The 19,654-nt window shown below is 50.5% G+C and overlaps 1 protein-coding gene across 2 annotated transcripts in view; it reads left to right on the top strand.

The window, feature by feature from the left end:
* Positions 1-19,654, top strand: part of TRIM67 (tripartite motif containing 67) — a 50,513-nt gene that overhangs the window by 21,769 nt on the left and 9,090 nt on the right. For both annotated transcript variants that reach the window (XM_047088717.1, XM_047088716.1), the window contains 4 exons: positions 14,211-14,306; positions 15,459-15,581; positions 16,625-16,735; positions 18,081-18,240. In XM_047088717.1, coding sequence (XP_046944673.1) covers positions 14,211-14,306; positions 15,459-15,581; positions 16,625-16,735; positions 18,081-18,240 — 490 coding nt within the window. The remainder of the gene's footprint in view (positions 1-14,210; positions 14,307-15,458; positions 15,582-16,624; positions 16,736-18,080; positions 18,241-19,654) is intronic.

Raw genomic sequence — 19,654 nt, 5'->3', positions numbered from 1 at the left:
CCGCGACAGGAACTGGCAAGCCCGAGTCCCAGGGGGGACAGGCAATTTCCAATTATTCTGAGTCTGGTTCCTGCACATGGGTACCCTTGAGTCACTTGGCTCTAATGGACCCCCTTCTCGGAATAAGAAGCAACCGCGTGCCCGTGGGTATATTTAATGATTAGAAGCTACTTCCTGGTGATATCAGCCAGGAGGCCTGCCTCTTCTTATTTTTGACCTCAGCATGAAGTCCCAGCCAGGAAGTTTGGTTGGGGGCTCTGATCTATCAATATTGGCAGCTTCAAGATTCCAGCAGACAGGCCGGACTGCCCCCCAACCCTTGCATGCCTGGGGGCAAGAGCTCATGGAGAACTCCTGAGCTGTCAGCATTTGGAGAGTCGGGAGTCTGAAGCTGAGTCGTGGGTAGGAAGGAAAAGAGGTCTCCCCGTCTCCCCATCTCCATAAGGATCAGATTCATCGAATCATGAATGATAACACAGCTATCTGTGTTTGTTTGGCCTCCTTGCCACTAAATTAGTCAGAGTTCTGTGTTGCAAACAAAAGAATTCAATTCTGGGCAACTCAAATCGAAGAGGATTTATTGGAAATATCACCCTTTTTTGCTGAGCGCTCGCTGAGTCAGGGGGAGCTTTGAGGGCCGGGATTGAAGGCATAGCAGTGGTGAGCACATGCACAGCATTGCATGGGAGACGCGCTCTGTTCTCAGCTCCTCGCACGTCTGAACGCACTTCATCACGCTAGAAGGTACCTACCGCCATTATCCCCCTTTCCGTGGTTGAGAAAAAGGGGGGCAGGGAGAGATGAAATGATTCATCCGAGGACACGGGAGTATGTGAGCCGGGATTCGAACCCAGCATTCCAGTTCCAAAGGCTTTTCCAAATGCTGAGAAGCAAGCCCCAACAGGAATGGTCTAATAGCAGGAATCTGGTCAGGGAGCAATGGAAAAAAAGCTTATTTTTCCAGGTCTGTTTGTCCCTTTGCCGAGTTTTGAATTCTAAGGAGCTGGTATACTAAGGGCCTAGATCAGGGCATGCGTTTGCCCCTTGTAGGGGTGAAGGCGATGATATCAGGGCTGATTCCAGTCCCGCCAGACTGTCCCCCGTGGGGGAAAAGGCAGTTTCTCAAAGCAGCATAAAGTACTATTATGAAGAACTGGATGGCCAACAGCAGGGAAACTATGGTCCTGGGCGCCTCGGTGGCTCAGTTGGTTAAGCATCTGACTTGATCTCCACTCAGGTCATGATCTCACAGTTCGTGGGCTCGAGCCCCGCATCCAGCTCTGCGCTGACAGTGTGAAGCCTGCTTGGGATTCTCTCTCCCTCTCTCTCTCTGCCCCCTCCCACTCAAAATAAATAAATAAAGTTTAAAAAGAAAAGAAAAGAAAAGTATGGCCCTGCAATTGCCTGGAGAAGCCCTCTCTGGGGTCTCATTATGCTCAGAACCACCATCCGTGGAATGCCCCTGAACCCAGGGCTTTCTGTGAATGCTCTCACTAATACCCTGCCACAGCCCTATGGGGGCATGTGTCATTACCCCATTTCACAGTTAAGGACACAAAGGCTCAGAGAGGGTAAGAAACTTGGTCACATAAAATTAGGGTTTGCACTCAGACCCGGACTCCAAAGTCCATTTCTAGGAGTCACTGGGTGAACATGGGGCAGGGCATCTGAACTCATGGCTGGCAGGTGGTAGAGGGTCAGCTTATCGTGCTCTCAGGGCCTGAGTTAGTGTGAAGCTGAACTGGGACCTTGGAAGCACTTCAGTCATCGTCTCCCATCTACCAAAGCCTGAGTGGCTGACTTAGGGAAAATATCCATCTGCAGGAAATTCTGAGTCAAGCCAGCCAACATGTAGCTACACGGCATCCATTCCTGGCCACACTCCACCGTTGTCTGGATTGGCATAGCCTTTATCTGAAACCTCTCTGCAAGAAAGGAGCCTCCCCTCCCCCCAGACCTCCCTCCATTCCACCCATCTGCTTTGGAGGGATCTAAGGAAAGCAAAGGAAGGAAGTCAGAAAAGCGTCTGGCTCTACGTTTCTCATCTTAAATGGGGAAGAATCTAAAATTGCCCAAAGGAGTGGAGCTCAGGCACCCCCACCAGGGTAGGACCGCTGGAAGGGGCCATAAAGCTGGGATGAGCCAGACGGGGCAGGCCAGGAGGTGAGGCTACCTCAGGAATGGGGCATCAGAGCCCCTAGAAATAGAACAAAGTACAGTCCACAGCTGCTCCCCTGGACCTCACCCAAGGGAACTAAGACTTATCCCTGCTTTTCTGTTGCCCCCAGAGTCCCTGGCACGAGATTCAGTCAATTCACTATTCACTAGCGAGCAATTCACAGACACTACTGAGTGCCTGTTCTGTGCAGGCACAGAACTTCTCACTCTGAAAGTCCCAAGCCAGTGAGTGACACCGGCAGGTAGGCAAGGAACTAGATCTCAAGACACACAGTGATAAGGACTATCACTGGGGAAAGCAAAAGGCCAAGGTAGAACAGTGGAGAAGGGGTCCCACAAACTCATGGACTCTTGGAAGGCTTCATGGAAGAGGAGAACTGTGAGTGAGACTTGGGCAAGCAGAGTCCATTATTAGTGGAAGTGACAGCTGGGATAAGGGCTCACAGCTGTGGGGGAGAAGCCAGGGTTGTGGATCTGCTGGAACGTAGGTGCCTGGGTTTCAAGTTAGCCCAGGGAGGGAGAAGGTGCTAATCCTTCCAGCCATATAACGTGGCTTCCTCATCTATGGGAGGCCAACAGATGGTTGTTGACTGAGTAAACCAATGAGTAGATGAAAGTCTTGACGGCCTGGTGGAGAAGTTATGACTTTGTTCTGCATGAGCTGCAGAAGAGAAAACCTTGAACCCCAAGGGTCAGAGGGAGAGATGTTGTGGCAGAGACAGGATTTTTTATAGAAGGAGGAATCCATTTCAAGGTAGGACAGAACAGATCAGGATCAACCCCTGGCTTTATGGTTTAAGCAGGACTTCTGTGAATGTCCTGCTAAGACCCTTTTGCACTTTGCCAAGGCTGCCATAACAGAGTAGCACAAACTGGGGCACCTGGGTGGCTCAGTCAGTTGAGTATCCGACTTTGGCTCAGGTCATGATCTCATGGTCCATGAGTTTGAGCCCCACATGGGGCTCTCCCCTGTCAGCACAGAGCCTGCTTCAGATCCTCTGTCTCCCTCTCTCCCTCTGCCCCTCCCCTGCTTGAGCTGTCTCTCTCTCTCACTCTCTCTCTCTCAAAAAGTAAATAAACAGGGCACCTGGGTGGCTTAGTTGGTTAAGCGTCTGACTTCAGCTCATGTCATGATCTCACAGTTTGTGGGTTCGAGCCCCGCGTCGGGCTCTGTGCTGACAGCTCAGAACCTGGAGCCTGCTTCGGATTCTGTGTCTCCCTCTCTCTCTGCCCCTCCCCTGCTCACATTCTGTCTTTCTCCATCTCTCAAAAATAAATAAATGTAAAAAAAAATTTTTTTAAGTAAATAAACAACAACAACAAAAAACACCAAAGTACCACAAACTGAGTGACTTGGAATGCCATAAATTTATTCTCTCGCAATTCTGGAGGCCAGAAGTCTGAAATCAAGGCAACACAAGGCCACTTGGTTCAAAGGCTCTAGGGGAAGATTGGTTCCAGGCCTCTCTCCCAGCTTCTGATAGTTCCTTGGCCTGTGGCTGCATAACCCAAGTCTTCACATGGTGTCTTCCCTCCACGAGTGTCTATCTCTGTGCCTGTACATAAGGACCCCAGTCGTATTGGGTTAGGGCCCACCCTAACGACGTTATTTGATCTTGAACACCTCTGTAAAGACCATATCTCCAGATAAGCTCACATTCTGAGGTACTAGGGTTAGGACTCCAACATATCTCTTTGGGAAGACACAATTAAACCCATAACACATCCTCTTGAAGCTGATCAAGGGTGAGGGCTTGAATTGAGAAGTATCTTGACTGCGGGAAAACGGCAGTCAGCCTCTCCCTGCTCCCTTCCAGATGGAAGCTGGGATAATGGAAAGATATTGCTCTGGCCATCTGGATTGCTTCTATCCCCTGTCAGAGGCCTGCCCGTCTTACTAACATAGTCCCATGGCATCTATGTCTACCTGATCAGCAAGGTCATGTGTCTTACCAGGCACATGAATCTCAAACAGAAGATAAATCTATGAACGGAAAGCTCAGAGGCCTCCCGGGGGAATGATGAAGCTGGAAGGTCACCACTGTGTTAGTCGTTGGGGTCCTAGTTGCTGGGTCCTTCGGCTCTTACACAGCAGAAGAGAACATTTCAGAAGATGCAAGGAAAAGACGTCAGTGGGCTTGGACTCCCCAAGTGGGGAGTAGGATTCTACCCTGGGAGACTGAGGAGGCCACCTGCTTGGGTGGGGGTGGGTATGTCTTAACACTGCTCATGCATCTCCAGCCACAAATTTTAAAAACCAACACATTACTACTAGCAGAGGATGAAAAGGTGGGAGAAATACCCTGGGGCCCATGCAACCCCATTTCACCACCTCCTCCTTTGTGTGAGCGTGCCAGATGCTCTGTGAATATCCAGCTCCTTTTTCAATGTATCCCTTCTCTAGTGTCTCCCGAGGGGGTGTCACGCTGCAGAGGAGGTGTAGGAAAGGCAGGTCCAGAGGAAGCCAAGTGCCCCAGAAGCACAGGAGGAGGAGGGACTGCAAACTGTCTCTGAGCCGGGCTGTGTGCAGAGGGCTCCTGGTGGTACTTCCCTGTGGAGACTTGCTGGATGTGGGCACTTGATTAGGCTGAGGGACAGGACATCTAGTTTTAGTGACAGCAGAGAGAGCCATTGGGAATGCCCTTTACAGATGAAAAGCAAGTCCTCTTTTCTGTTTGCTCTTCTAGAGTTTAGCTGCCCGTGTGCCCCTCCCCCACCTCTCTAGTCTGCCTCTCACACCCTCCTAGTGCGATGATAGTGTGATATTGTGATTTAAAAATAAAATATGTATGTGGTCTTCATCCCAGTTCCTGGCACAGAGCTCCTAAAACCCTAGAAATTTCCTAAGTGATGAGAGCAATAAAGGTTTCTTTTACATTAATGAGGTGACTTTTGGGAAGCCCCTAGGTAACCTACAGTTGGCCATGGGACCAGAGGGTTAAGCTGTTCAGCCCCTCCCCACTCTGGCACCCTCTCCTCCACCCCCAACCCAACTTCCAGGGAGGGGAGAGGGGCTGGAGGTTGAATCAATTGCCAGTGTCCAATGACTTAATCCATCATGCCTCTGTAATGAAGCCTCCATCAAAATCCAAAAGGATAGGGCTCAGAGAGCTTCCTGGCTGGTGAATTCATGGACATTTGGGGAGAGTGATGGCTCAGAGAGGACATGGTCACTCTGCACTCTTTCCCCAGGCCTTACTCTATGCATCTCTTCAATCTGACTGATCGTGAGTTATATCCCATTTTAATAAACTAATAATCTAGTAAGTAAAGTGTTTCTCTGAGTTCTGTGAGCTGCTCTAGCAAATTAATCAAACCCCGAGGAGGAGGTCATGGGAACCTCCCATCTATAACCAGTCTGTCAGAAGCCCCACGTCGGGCTCTGTGTTCACAACTCCGGGACTGGAGCCTGGTTCAGATTCTGTGTCTCCCTCTCTTTCTGCCCCACCCCACTCACGCTCGCTCTCTCTCAAAAATAAACATTAAAAAAAAAAGTGTTCATGGAAAAGATAAATTCAGCTGCTAGGTGTAGCAGGCTAAATAATGGCCCCAAGAACATCCCCTTCCCAATCCTCAGACCTGTGAATATGTTACCTGATATGGCAAAAAGTACTTTGTAAGGAGTTTGAGATAAGAAGACGGTCCTGGATTACTCAACTGGGTCCAATGTCATCGTAAGCGTCCCTGTAAGAGGAGGCAGGAGGCCAGAGTTGGTAGTTGAAGACATGAGGACAACAGCAAGAGGTGGATGATGAAGGAAGAGCCAGATGGGGGTAGTGCCTCTAGACAGTGGTAGAGACAGGGAAACAGATTCTCCTTTAGCCTCCAGAAGGAATGAGCCATGATTTTACCTTGATTTTAGCCCCATAAGACTCACTTTGGACTTCTGGCCTCCAGAACTGTAAGAGAATAAAACCAGTGTTGGCGTGGGTCACTAAGTTTATTGTAACGTGTCATAGCAGCAACAGGCAACTAATACAGCCTAAGAACTCACAACCAGGGGAACTGAATGAGTCTGAGAAGTCAAGACAAGGCAGATCCTCTCAGAACATTCTCTTATTTCGCATCAACGCTGTGTGGGGGCAGTAAGGGAGGGTGTGGTCTTCGTAGATAACAGTTCTTCAGTGTTGACAGGGCCATGGCAGTAGCCTCCATCTAGAGGTTCTGGGGTTGGCAGGCTCATAGGGCAGAGCATTGGATTAGCATCTAGAGCCCCATTCAAACACCATGTCTCTTCCTTACTGGCTTAGTGGCCAGAAACACAGGGAGCCAGTGGGGACAGAGCTGTGATCCTCTAAACTGTTTTGCTTCAGGGGACCCCCCACAAACCTGGCCCACATCCACTGGAAAGAAGCTGTCTGGGTAACCCCTGGTTGCTTAGTTCTTCCGGCAAAGATATTTTGTGCTACTGAGGGGGGGTCCCCTTAGCCTGTGACCCACAGTAAACCCAGAAGAAGTCTGCCATTCAGCATTGCTCCCCTCAGAGCAAATACTGGTCTGATCTGTCTCAAAGCAGACTTCTACTTAAGGGCCCTGTCCATGTTGCCCCTTAGCATCAGTCCTTCACACCCCGTGGATCAAAGTCTCTATGACTTGGCCCCTTGGGGGTGGGGGCTGAGTCCTGGAAGCCGACTGGGAAGGAAGGGCCTTATGGGTTAGAGGATTCTGGGAGGCCTGGCTGCCACTGCCTCATTGCGGGGAGGGTATTCTCATTCCCATCTCAGCACCCTGCGTGGGTCTATCCACTTCTCCCTCCTGGGAACTCCATGTACCCACCTGTCCCTGTGAGCTGTCTCCAAGGACTGGAGTGCTAGGCTTTCCAGTCTCCAGCTCTGTCACTGCATCTGCTTCAATAGTAACGGCAATCAAATCCCACCACTGGCTTTCCGAGCCTCACTTTAGGCTGACAACTAGGACAGTTTTAGTCATTTAGTTACTGGGCTCTTGAAGCGTGTGGCTAGCAGGTTGGAGAAGACTGGAAAACAAAGCTGTTGTCTGCCAGCTAGAAAGGAGGGTGCTGCTATGAGACAGGGCTTTTCCAGCTGTTGGCAGTTTGCTCAGGTCTTCAAGCAGGAGCCAGGATTGGAAGGACATCAGAAGTCCCACCTAGTATGACTACATTTGGGTGGATCTGTGGTGGCAATTAACTAGAAAGAGTTAACACCCAGAAGTCATGAAAATCATCTCAATCACTAGGGTAGGGTCAGATTGCCAATGCCCAGTACCATATGGGGCTCTGTGCCCTGGAAATGGTGGGTTCAGAGTGGCCACATGGCCATTTTAATTATGCCCAGCAGGTGGGAGAATTGAGTCTTGAATAGCTCAAGGGAGCTAGTCAGACAAAATCCAGACAGAACAAAATCAATTCACTGACACAGATATTTATGCAGCACATTCTAGGTGTAAGGCATCGTGCTGCCCACACAACATGCACAGGGCAAGCTTGCCAGGCACCAGGGGCTGGGACTGGCCAACAGGACAGGAAAGTTAATGCACTTCTCCTGGGCCACCTGTCTCAAAGACAGTGAGATATGTCCTAGAAGCCAGCCCTATTTGAGGAATTCAAAGGGAACACTCCATTTGCTGAAGGTCACAAAACTTCAGGAGGAGGTAGCATTTGGGAAGGGTCTTGATGGATGGATGGATGGAAGGATGGATGGATGGATGGAAAGATGGATGGGATGTTAACAGGCAACCGCAGGCAAAGCAGAAGTGAGAGAGCTTGTGAGGCAGAGGGAACTGCAGGAGCCCAAGCAAGGAGGAGGGGAGCCCAGGGGTTGCTGAGTCCAGTCTGACCGAAGGGTGGAAACCACATGGGCAGCCCTGGGAGGTAACGCCAGAGAGGGTGACAATGTCCAGAGCCTTGGACGTTGAGCTAAGGACTGGACAGTGACTCAGTGGGGAGTGGAGGCCATTGGTGAGAGGGGAAATGACATGGTCAGAGCTATTTGAGAGACAACAGTCACAAGGTAATTTGGATATGCAGGATTCAGTTTCCTGGCATGACCTTTAAGTGGTGAGCTTCATCATGTAACCACACATTTCCCCCATCAGGGCATACGGGCAGCGTTGAACTCAAAGCCCTACCTCACTCCCCAGTTGATGGGGGCTAACAGTTCTACTGGGAGCCTTGCCTTTTCTCATTTGGTAGTGGGTCTCTAGTGCTAAAAGGAAGGATTCAGCAGCTCATGGGAAAAATGTTCTCCAAACATTAGTAGCTGGTGTTAAATGAACACAAATAGACACTGTAATAACATGGGTCTCATTCCTCCACCCCCTTCAAGCCTATGGACAATATTTTCCTTGAGAGGGGTGCCTAGGGAGTTCTAGACCTTTTACATTCAAACAGGAATGGCTTTTAGTAAGCTGTATGACCTTGGGCAATTTCACGAAAGAAACATTTCATGAGTGTTTACTGTGTGTAAGGCATACTACCCGTATCATTTGTGCCATCTACCATCAAGGTAATATGCTAATGCATTTGTGCACTCCTTGACAGTCACCTTTTACTAGGGGCTCAGTTTTCTCGTGTATGAAATGAGAGGTTGGACTGAGCCATGTCTAGACCCCTGGTGTCTAGCCAAGGATGTTCGAGAACAAGGACCGAGTTTAAACAGAGGCAGCTTAGGACCTTCTGCACAGAGCCCATGACAAATGGATGAGAATGATCTCTGAGGCCATTTGCAATGAAAATATAATAGATTCCAGTCAGGTAACTTAGATAAATTCACGCCCTGGTCTCTTTCAGCCCCTCTAACAAAATACCACAGACCGAGGTAATCAACAACAGATTCATTTTTTTACTGTCCTGGAGACTGCAAGTCCAAGATCAAGGTGCTGACTGAGTCACTTCCTGTTAAGACCTCTCTTCCTGCCTTACCAATGGCCAGCCACCCCATCACTGTATCCTCACATGGTCTTTGCATAATAGTAAGACGTCTTTGGAGGGAGGGGTTATTACTATCATCCCCGTCTTGTAGAGGACACTACAGAACAAAGAGATGGCATATGGAAGGAAGAAATAAAAATGATACACAGCCGGTGACAGAGCCAGGATTTGAACCACACTAGCCCAGAGTTCTCATGCCCCATGCGTTATAATGCTCTGCACCGCCATCCAGAATATGGAAGACGAAGGCAGAGGACTGCCCTGTGTACCTAGAAGCTGCTCTTGGTGAAGACAGTTTGCTGGGCCAGGCAGGCAGCTGGTTTGACCCAGATGGTAAATACTTATATTTTCAACTGCCTGTCTCCATTCAGAGACTTTACAGGAACGTAATTCCAACCTTAAAAGAATAGGGAGACATAATGTGTACCTGGGTGGCTCAGTTGGTTAAGCGTCTGACTTCGGCTCAGGTCATGATCTCATGGTTGGTGAGTTCCAGCCCCGCATTGGGCTCTCTGCTCTTGGTGCCAAGCCTGCTTTGGACCCTCTGTCTCCCTCTCTCTGCCCCTCCCCCGCTTGCTGTCTCTCATCCTCTCTGTCTCTCTCTCAAAAATAAATAAACATTAAAAAAAAAGAATAGGGAGACATAAAATGCAACTTTTTTGATTCAGGTTAAAATCCATTCAGTCATGAATCACTGTATTGTACACCTGAAACTAATATAACACTGTATGTTAACCATCCTGGAATCAAAGATTTTTTAAAAATCCATTCAGTCATGAAAAAAATTTCACCTTCTGCCTGGATATTCCCTTTCTTTCCAAGAGTTTGGTATAGTCACCATCCAAAGAGACAACACGATCCATTCTTATTTCTCAGACCAGAAAGAGACAATTCTCGGGGCACCTAGATGGCTCAGTCAGTTAAGCATCTGACTCTCCGTTTTGGCTCAGATCATGATCTCATGGTTATGTGAGTTCGAGCCCCCAAGTTGGGCTGACAGTGACAGTGTGGAGCCTCCTTGGGATTCTCTCTCTCCCTCTCTCTCTACCCCTCCCCTGCTCACACTGTCTCTGTCTCTCTCAAAATAAATAAGTAAAACTTTAAAAAATGTTCTTTATAAAATAAACAAATAAAAGAAAAGGACAATTGTCCATGTCCTCTGCTAGCACTCCAAATAGTCCCTGTAGAAAAGAAAAAGCACGTGTCTTAAGGAAAACTGAAGCGGGGCGCCTGGGTGGCTCAGTCGGTTGGGCGTCCGGCTTCGGCTCGGGCCATGATCCCGCAGTTGATGGGTTCGAGCCCCGCATCAGGCTCTGTGCTGACAGCTCAGAGCCTGGAGCCTGCTTTGGATTCAGTGTCTCCCTCTCTCTCTGCCCCTCCCCTGCTCATGTTCTGCCTCTCTCTGTCTCAAAAATAGAATCAAACATTTAAAAAATTAAAAAAAAAAGAAAAACTGAAGCAAAACACAATATGCTGTAAACCCCTAACACATAGCCAACATATAAACCATTTGTCCCTCGAGAAGTGATTTCCACCTTTGCCCCCAGAACCTTTGCTCCTTTTCCACTAGAATGCCCAGGTCCAGCTTCTACAATGCTGTCCCCCCGGCAAGTAGAGGTGACTTGTGGCCATTCCACGCACAGAGCAACGGGGGTCAAGAAAAGTACAAGTTTGTGCTTGTGGGACTTCCATTAATGCCCCCCGGCATTCACACTGCCATCAGGGGCTCTTCCGTGGGGAAATAGCAGACCAGGGTACAGGAGCCCCCACGTGGATGAGCACGCTGCTGGGCCCTGGGATGGTCTGTGCTTGGACAGCCTCTCTGGGGGTGCATTGAGAGAAGGAGCTGGAACGATCAGGCAGCTGGTGGGTCTGGAAGCAGTGTCTACCAAGCTGTGAGATTATTCCCCTTTGAGCTGGGTATTTGCCTAAGGTCACTTGTGTCCTTCAAAATCACTCTGTTCTTGGGCTCCTTGCCACGCTCCTTGGTCTACTTGCCAAGCAGGAAGCAGGTGGACAGGCCCTGCGGTGGGCTGGGCTGCTGGGAGGCCGGTGCTGGCCGGATGGAGTGGGGACAGAGCCATGTTGGCTCCAAGTACCAGGAAGAGGGTGAAGGACCCTCACTAATGCCGCCTCTCAGAACTTCTTGCTGGCAAAGGGTGCGCGCAGCAGTGATAGGTCTCCTGGAATCTGTCCCATGTTAGCATGTACCTCCAGTGAAGCAATCAATCTGTTTTGTTTTTTTTTTTTTTTATCCAGCCAGTGAGGCTTTTCTGAGCCCCTGCTTTGTGCCGGCATCACTGGCTAGAAATGCAAAGACAAAAGACAAAGTCCCCAGCATCAAGGACTATATAGGTTCATGGGAGATGCCTCCCCCCCACTTGGGGAAGGAACTTTGCAGCCACTGTGGGCCCCATGCTTTGGGAGAGTGTAATAGGGAGGAAGGTGCCACACTTTTCTGGACACTGATAAACTTGCATTTAAAATCCCTATTGTATGGGAATACAAGCTGGTGCAGCCACTCTGGAAAACAGTATGGAGGTTCCTCAAAAAACTAAAAATAGAACTACCCTATGACCCAGCAATTGCACTACTAGGCATTTATCCACGGGATACAGATGTGCTGTTTCGAAGGGACACATGCACCCCCATGTTTCTAGCAGCACTATCAACAATAGCCAAAGTATGGAAAGAGCCCAAATGTCCATCGATGGATGAATGGATAAAGAAGACGTGGTATATATATATACAATGGAGTATTACTCGGCAATCAAAAAGAATGAAATCTTGCCATTTGCAACTACATGGATGGAACTGGAGGGTATTGTGCTAGGTGAAATTAGGCAGTCAGAGAAAGACAAAAATCATATGATTTTACTGATAAGAGGACTTTAAGACACAGAACAGATGAACACAAGGGAAGGGACACAAAAATAATATAAAAACGGGGGGGGGACAAAACAGAAGAGACTCATAAATATGGAGAACAAACAGAGGGTTACTGGAGGGGTTGTGGGAGGGGGGATGGGCTAAACGGGTGAGGGGCATTAAGGATTCTACTCCTGAAATCATTAGTGCCCTCTATGCTAACTAATTTGGATGTAAATTTTAAAAAATTAAATTAAAAAAAATAAATATATCTTGAAAAAATAAATAAATAAAATCCCGATTGTTGAAGATCCTCTTGGGGCCCATGAATGATCCTGACATCTCAGTCTCTTTGTGGGTGCAGCTTTCTGGGGATGGGCTGAGTTATCCTGGGACCTGTAACCTTCCAAGGCTGTCCACACCAGCAGCCACTGGCCACATGTGAAGCATTAACTAAATACAATTTAAAATGCACCTCCTTGGGGCGCCTGGGTGGCGCAGTCGGTTAAGCGTCCGACTTCAGCCAGGTCACGATCTCGCGGTCCGTGAGTTCGAGCCCCGTGTCAGGCTCTGGGCTGATGGCTCAGAGCCTGGAGCCTGTTTCCGATTCTGTGTCTCCCTCTCTCTCTGCCCCTCCCCCGTTCATGCTCTGTCTCTCTCTGTCCCAAAAATAAATAAAAAACGCTGAAAAAAAAATTTTTTTTAAATAAATAAATAAAATGCACCTCCTCAGTTACATTGGCTACTTTTCAGTGCTCAGCAGCCACACGTGGCTGGTGGCTGCCGAATCAGAGCAGACATGGAACCCTTCTGTCATTCCTGTAAGTTCCATTGGCTAGTCTTCGTGCATAGATACTTATAATAGAAAGTGGTACCCCCTGTGTGGGCTGTGGGGGGCGGAGCCTAAACCACCTGGGGTGGGGGTAGGGATGGGGAGGCCAGTGGAGAAAGGGGCAGGACAGAGCCCAGACCTCACCCTGACCTCATCTTGAGTGTGGATGCTTCCTGGGTCTGAGGCTCCCTCCTTCTCTCTCCTCATTTTTCCCTGAGTGGTCTTTTCCACTCCATGGCTTCATTTACCATGTTCCCCAGAGATGTTCAACCAGGCTGTGTTGGTACAGTTCAGTGGATCTCAAACTACATCAGATCCCCTGAGAGGGCTTCATAAAAGCCAGGCTCCTGGGCCTTCACTCCCAGTTTCTGATCAGTAGGGCCGAGGGTGGGGCCAGAGAAGTCGTGTTTCAAAGTCCCAGGTGACAGGTGACCCCGATGCTGCCGGTCTAGGAACCACACTTTGAGAATCATTGGTACGGTCTAAAGAATCACCTTCACTGGGGCACATGGGTGGCTCGGTTAAGTGTCCAACTCTGGGCGCAGGTCATGATCTCATGGGTCATGGGATCGAGCCCTGCATTGGGCTCTGTGCTGACAGTGTGGAGCCTGCTGGGGATTCCCTCTCTCCCTCTCTCTCTGCCCCTCCCCTGCTTGCATGCATGTGCGCTCTCTCTCTCTCAAAAGAAATAAACTTAAAAAAAAAAAAAAAGAATCTCATTCACGGATTCACCCATTCCACAAATATTCATGTAGTGCTACCACGTGCCCAGTGCTAGAGGTGAACAAACCAGGCAAGGTCCCTGCTCTAGGGAGCTTACGTGCGGGCGAGGGGAGACCGTCAGTAAACAAACCTGTGTCAGGTGGTGATGAATGTTATAAAGAAGAACAGAGCAGAGCGAGGGGAGAGGGCTATTTCATAGGGTCACCAGGAAAGGCCTCGCTGACCAGGTGACATTGGAACAAAGACCTGAAGCTAGAGGGGGAGGGCGGGCCGGATATGACCCTGGCCTTTCTGGCCCCGTCTTCAGTTTTTTAATTAGCAAAATGTGACTCATGGTCAACATGGCCACAATCAAGGTCATCAGTCTCCAGCAGCTAGGTTCGAAGACCAGTTCGATTGCACGTGTATGCATTTTGTTAAAAAGGCCATAGATTCCATCTGGGCTGGCGGTTCCACCTCTGGGTGCCAGCAACTGGTGTCCCCTCCGAGCCCCCTCTGTCCACACTGCCCTCTGCAAGGGGAGGACTCTGGAGGGCTAAGGGGACCGCCACAGGAGGCTGCGTCCCACTTCCAGAGGATGCCTTAGGGCTCCCAGTCCGTACGGCTCCAGCACGCGGGATCCGTTCTAGCCCCTCACATACCCACAAGCCTTTCGGGTGCGGCGCAAACTCAGGGCCGTTCATGCCGGATTTGTCTTTTCACCGCTCGGTATCTTTTTAGGCCCAACTGTCACAGGCCTTAAATGGAGTTTCCGATAAGGCGAAAGAAGCAAAGGAGTTTCTGGTTCAGCTGAAAAACATCCTGCAGCAGGTCCAGGTGAGCAGAGCTGCAGCACGGGGAGGGCGGGCGTGTCGCAAGGGAGGGTCCTGTGGCGAGCGTCTTGTGGGGGACGAACACAGGAGGCTTAACTGTCCTGCTGCACAGCCTCGGACGTTGCAGACGTCACCCGCTCAAGCCGCTGACAGTCACGTGGCACCTGATACTGGAAAGGGATCCCACATGCACCCAGTTACGGAGAATCGTAGAACGAGAGCTGGAAAGGGGCCAGCACTCCGTGCGGCCACGGAGGCCTATGTAATATCTGTGCACGGCGCTTCTGTACCCAGGGAATCGATACATCATTTACCGCATAAATGTGTTTACTGTGCCACATACTGAGCCCAACACAGATCAGTAAGTCTCTGGCTTCAGGAGCTGTCCGCAGGGGAGAGGACACACGCGCGTGTGCTCTATACGCATGTGCATGCGTGGAGGGCCCATTCATACAGACCGGACCAAAGGCGCCGACTTCTTAATCTTGGAGCAGCCCCCCCACGAATGACTCCATTGTAATGTCATCACCTCTCCAGAGGCCTTGTCTCCAAACACGGTCACATTCTGAGTTCCTGGGTGTGAGAGCTTCACCAGAGGCCGTAGCACAAGGTCTGGATCCCTGCTGATCTCTGAGACCTAGAAGGATTCTTTTTTAAGACTGACCGAGATCCTGCAGTCTTCCGTTGTTTTCCTGCTTTCCGATTATAAAAAGCAAAAGCATGTATTATAGAAATTTTGGAAAGTAGAGAGTGAGAGAGCCACGGAAAGGTTCACCAATATCTCCCCCCCTGGGGTGACCACCTCACCATTCTGCCATGTTCTTCTGCAATGTAGACACGCGTGTGCACGCACACACAGGACGGAATTATGCTGTGTGCAACTTGTAGCCCCCCTTTTGTTTTCTTCCCAGTCTCTCATGAGCATTTTCCAAGACGTTAAAAACTCTCAACGGACGAGGTTTGAATGACTACCGGATATTTCACCATACTGGTGTGCCAGGATTCATGGTACCCTCTCCTGATTCGTATTTACGTTGTTTCCAATGTAGTAATGTTACAGATGACTCTGGGGAAAGCTTCTCTGAAATACGTCTTCGCGGCTAGCACTGGCCGGGTTTCAGCATGTCTTCTGTCTAAAGCTCTCTGCTCCCCCCAGGAAAACGGACTGGACTACGAAGCCTGCCTGGTTGCTCAGTGTGATGCGCTGGTCGATGCTTTAACTCGGCAGAAAGCCAAGCTGCTCACCAAGGTCACCAAAGAGAGAGAGCACAAGCTGAAGGTACGTCCCCGGGTGACGACACCCTCGTTTCCCATCGTGGCCTCCACACCGCGAGTGGACTGGAGCACACAGTAGGTACTGGGTCAATATTAGGTGGGTGAGAGAATGAATGAATGAATGAATGAGGCAAGGAAGGGATAAGCCAGCTGCCCCGGACGTGCTCACACTCACGTGACTTTCCCCAAAGCCAGCCATCACCCACACTGTCCCTGCAAAGCCACAGTCAGGTGCGCTGAATCCTGCTGTTCTCAGGTCAGGGGTACCCTTCTCCTATCTTCTCTGAAGTCCTGTTTTCCATCTAAGGGACTCCGCCTGTTCTCAGCTTGCAGAGCAGTAGTGACCAGTGACCGTAGTGAGGCCGCCCTCTGTTCGGGTCGCCAGCTCTGTCACCTTCTTCAGGCCCTCTCTAACATCTCACACATTCAATAAGCAGCAATAATAATGCAATGTTGTTATGGCATTATTAAATATTAAATATTTATTGCGTTGTTAAATATCCACCACGGGAAGGGGATGGTGTCCCCTCACGGGACGCTGGGCTCCTGCTCCGGGCAGGTGCCATGAACGCTCTGCGTTGACAGAGGACTGCTTCATTGCCTTGACGGCTCAACCGATTTCATAGACATTTCCCAACTGAAGCAGGAAATATTACTTTCAAGGAAAGGAGGAATGCGTGTTGGGGATAGCCCATGGTTTCCAAGTGAAGAGGCCAAGCCCATGGAGTTATCCACGACCACCAACGATGAAAAGTAAGACAGGAGGTGGTCACTGATCACGTGGACAGTTTCAGACCGTGCACTTTCTCTAGTGCCCAGGGTTCAGGCAGAGAGTTTGTTCTGTTGGGCGGTGGGTCCGTTTATTCCCCAAGGAAGAGGGCGCGTGGAGCTCAGGAGCAGAACAGCCAGAGTCTCGAGAGGGTGCAAGGTGGCGCAGACCAGGGCTGCAGCGTCTAGGGCTTTCTCTGTGCTAATTCTCCAACTTCCACTGCAGCCTGGCTGCCCCTCCTCTGATGAGATGGTTACTAGGGGTTCTTTGCATCACAGATGGTTTGGGACCAGATCAATCACTGCACACTGAAGCTGCGTCAGTCAACCGGGCTGATGGAGTACTGCCTAGAGGTGATCAAGGAGAACGACCCCTCTGGCTTCCTACAGGTGAGCCTGCGCGCTGGGAGGACCCAGGGAGGCTTGGCTTCCTGCCTCCAAATCCACCACCGCTTCCCAAGCTATCCGGAGTTTTAGGACGGTCCCTACCAGTGGCTTGGAATTGAATAGATTCTCCCTTGCTCAGAGATTCCCGAAGACCCAGGTTCTCCTCTCGTCTGACTCTCACTAGCTGTGACCCTGATTCTGTGCCCTCGTTAAAAGAGGAGGTCAAACGTCATAATACCTAGGGCCAACGTGTCGTGCATTTATGCTTTGACTTCCAGAGACCCCAACTCAACATTTTCTCCACAAATGGGAAAGGACAGTCTTTGCCAAACAAGCTGGAGGCTTGGAGGAAGTGAGTTAGCAGAATCCACACGGCCCATTACCTCAATGTGCGGAGTGCCACAGGCCTGGACAGATGGCCGCTGCCTGCAGAGCCCATGCAGGCTTGCCAGGGCGTCCCTCCAACAGCCAGGCTGACTCAGGGCCACGAGCATCTCTAGAGGACAGGGCAGTGACAGGGGCTCAGCCCTCCATCTATGGGGAAATGATGGCCCCCTTCACTAGTCCCCACGAAGGGTTCACAGGATGGCTCGACAGGGACATGTAAGTGTCTGAATGAGCAGGACTTTCCAGCGGAAGACAGCAGAGCTGGGAGTGCAATGGAGGGACAGCTTGGAGCAACTTGGGGGGAGGGGGAGGGGGAGGACACACTGTGGGGAGCAAGCTTCAAAATTCCGGGGATACAGGAAGCGCTCTCTTCAGACCCTGGGAGGAACTGCTAGCATGTTTCACTTTGCAAAGTACTGGATCTCACAAAAGCAGTATAAGGAAGAATGCTTTTGCGTATTTGCTTCACAAAACGGTTTGGCCTGATATCTTCACATTTTTTAATGTGTATTTATTTTGAGAGAGAGAGAAAGAGAGAGAGGTCAGGGGAGGTGTAGGGAGACAGGAAGAGAGAGAGAATCCCAAGCGGGCTCTGCACTGTCACGCCAGCCTCGATCCTACCAACCATGAGATCATGACCTGAGCTGAAATCAAGGGTCACTCAATCGACTGAGCCACCCGAGCGCCCCACCTGATACCTTTAGATAGCAGGTTCTTCTTTATATTTAAATTACTGACCTTTTAGAATACGATTTAAACAATACAGTTCACTTTTATTTGCACGGTGGCATGCCGGCAGGGATCATATACTCCCTGCCCTGGCTGGTCTGAGAGCATATGGCTGACACAGCCCCTTCCTGTCCCCAAGCCACAGACGCCAAGCCCCTCCTCCTAACCCATCACTTGCTGCATGACTTTCCCTTTGCACATCGAAACCCTAAACTCTGTGCTCCCCTTTAAGATCTCGGATGCTCTGATCAAGCGCGTGCAGGTGTCTCAGGAGCAGTGGGTCAAAGGCGCCCTGGAGCCAAAGGTGTCTGCGGAGTTTGACCTGACCTTGGACAGTGAGCCGCTGCTGCAAGCCATCCACCAGCTGGACTTCATCCAGATGAAATGTAGGGGTGAGCCGTGGTTGGCCCAGTTCTGTCCGTGCCTCTTTTGGAAGGGGCATCCACTCTGAGGGGGGCAGCTTAGTGTCACCAGAAGACGGGTGACACACAGAGTGAGGCAGAGCGGGAGGGGAAGGCCGCCCGAGTCACAGGCCGGGGCCCAAGTCCCAGTTCAGCCTGGGTCACCCTGGGTAGCTGGAGGACCTAGGGCGGGTGGCATCCCAGTCTGAGTCCAAGTTCTCTCCTTTGTAAAAGAGGGTTCTTTGTTCATTCAGACACTTAGTGAGTGTCCACCCTGTGCCGGGCACTGTTCTAGGTGCAGGACACCGCTTTGAACAAGTCAACACACTCGCTCACAAGACTCAGCTGATATTCCAGAAAAGGAAACAGACAGTACACAGATACATCGTCTCATGGCCAAAAGAGGCTTTTGGGGAAAGCGGGATGTTTTGAGGGGAGAGAGATGCAATATAGGGAAAGAACATTCCAGGTGGCAGAGGAGTGGCAAATGCAAAGGCCCTGAGGCAGGAATCCATTTTCTGGGTTCCAAGAAGAAGAGCAAGAAGGTCAGAGGTGAGAGCAGAATGAACAAGGTGGAGGAGGCTGGGAGGTGAGCTCAGAGAGCCACGAGGGACACAGGCTAAGGGTCAAATAAAGTTGCGTGGCTTGCACCAGGTTACAAAGTAGCAAACGATGGCCCGAACCAGTCCTGATCCAAAGGCCGCCTCTCCAGAGGCATCGAGGCCACATTCAGGAGAGGCAAGGAAGCTGTTTGGTTTTTTTAAACCAGAATATCGAAGGATGGAGTGCTACACCTGCAGAATCTGTGAGCGCAGGAAATCCTTACCCGCCAAACGTGTGGCCATTTTTACGCCAAAGATGAAACAGGAGTCTTGCACGTCCGCGTGCTCCCTCCCACACTCGGTCTGCACCTCGGGCCAGGTTTGGAAAGGCTGCCTGCCCTGGGTGTGAACGAGACGTGGTGCTGAGGAGCAGGAGGAGCCTGGCAGAGTGTGCAGGGGTGCGGCAGAAGACAGGGGGGCTCGGGAAAGCTGAGGTGCCAAAGGTAGAGGCCTGGAGCCGCTCTGGACGCTGCTCCGGGAGGGATTCACAGAGGGCGTGGGAGAGCCTAGGGCTAGAGGGGGACCCCTACCTGTTTGTAAACCGAGGCCCCGGGGGAGTCAGCTACGCTCAGCCAGCCCTGAGACCAAGTCTGTAAGTAAGACAGGGCTGCACCCAGCTAAACCATGGGGGGAAATCTGGGAATAATAACGGGAGCCCCTAATAACGGGAGCCAAATGGAAATCTGGAAGTTTTACAAATCTGATGTTGCAGTTTTCCCTTTAAAAACGGTCAGTGTGGACTGTATTTATTTCTAAAATCTCCGGAGCCGGAACAAGGCTAGAATATAAAAACTTTCTCCGGA

Source organism: Lynx rufus, unplaced genomic scaffold (genome assembly GCF_022079265.1).
Source record: "Lynx rufus isolate CCGP_SWC_20201006 ecotype Redwood Valley unplaced genomic scaffold, mLynRuf1.p SCAF_25, whole genome shotgun sequence".
Lineage (NCBI taxonomy): Eukaryota > Metazoa > Chordata > Mammalia > Carnivora > Felidae > Lynx > Lynx rufus.
This window is presented reverse-complemented; position numbering and strand designations above follow the sequence as displayed.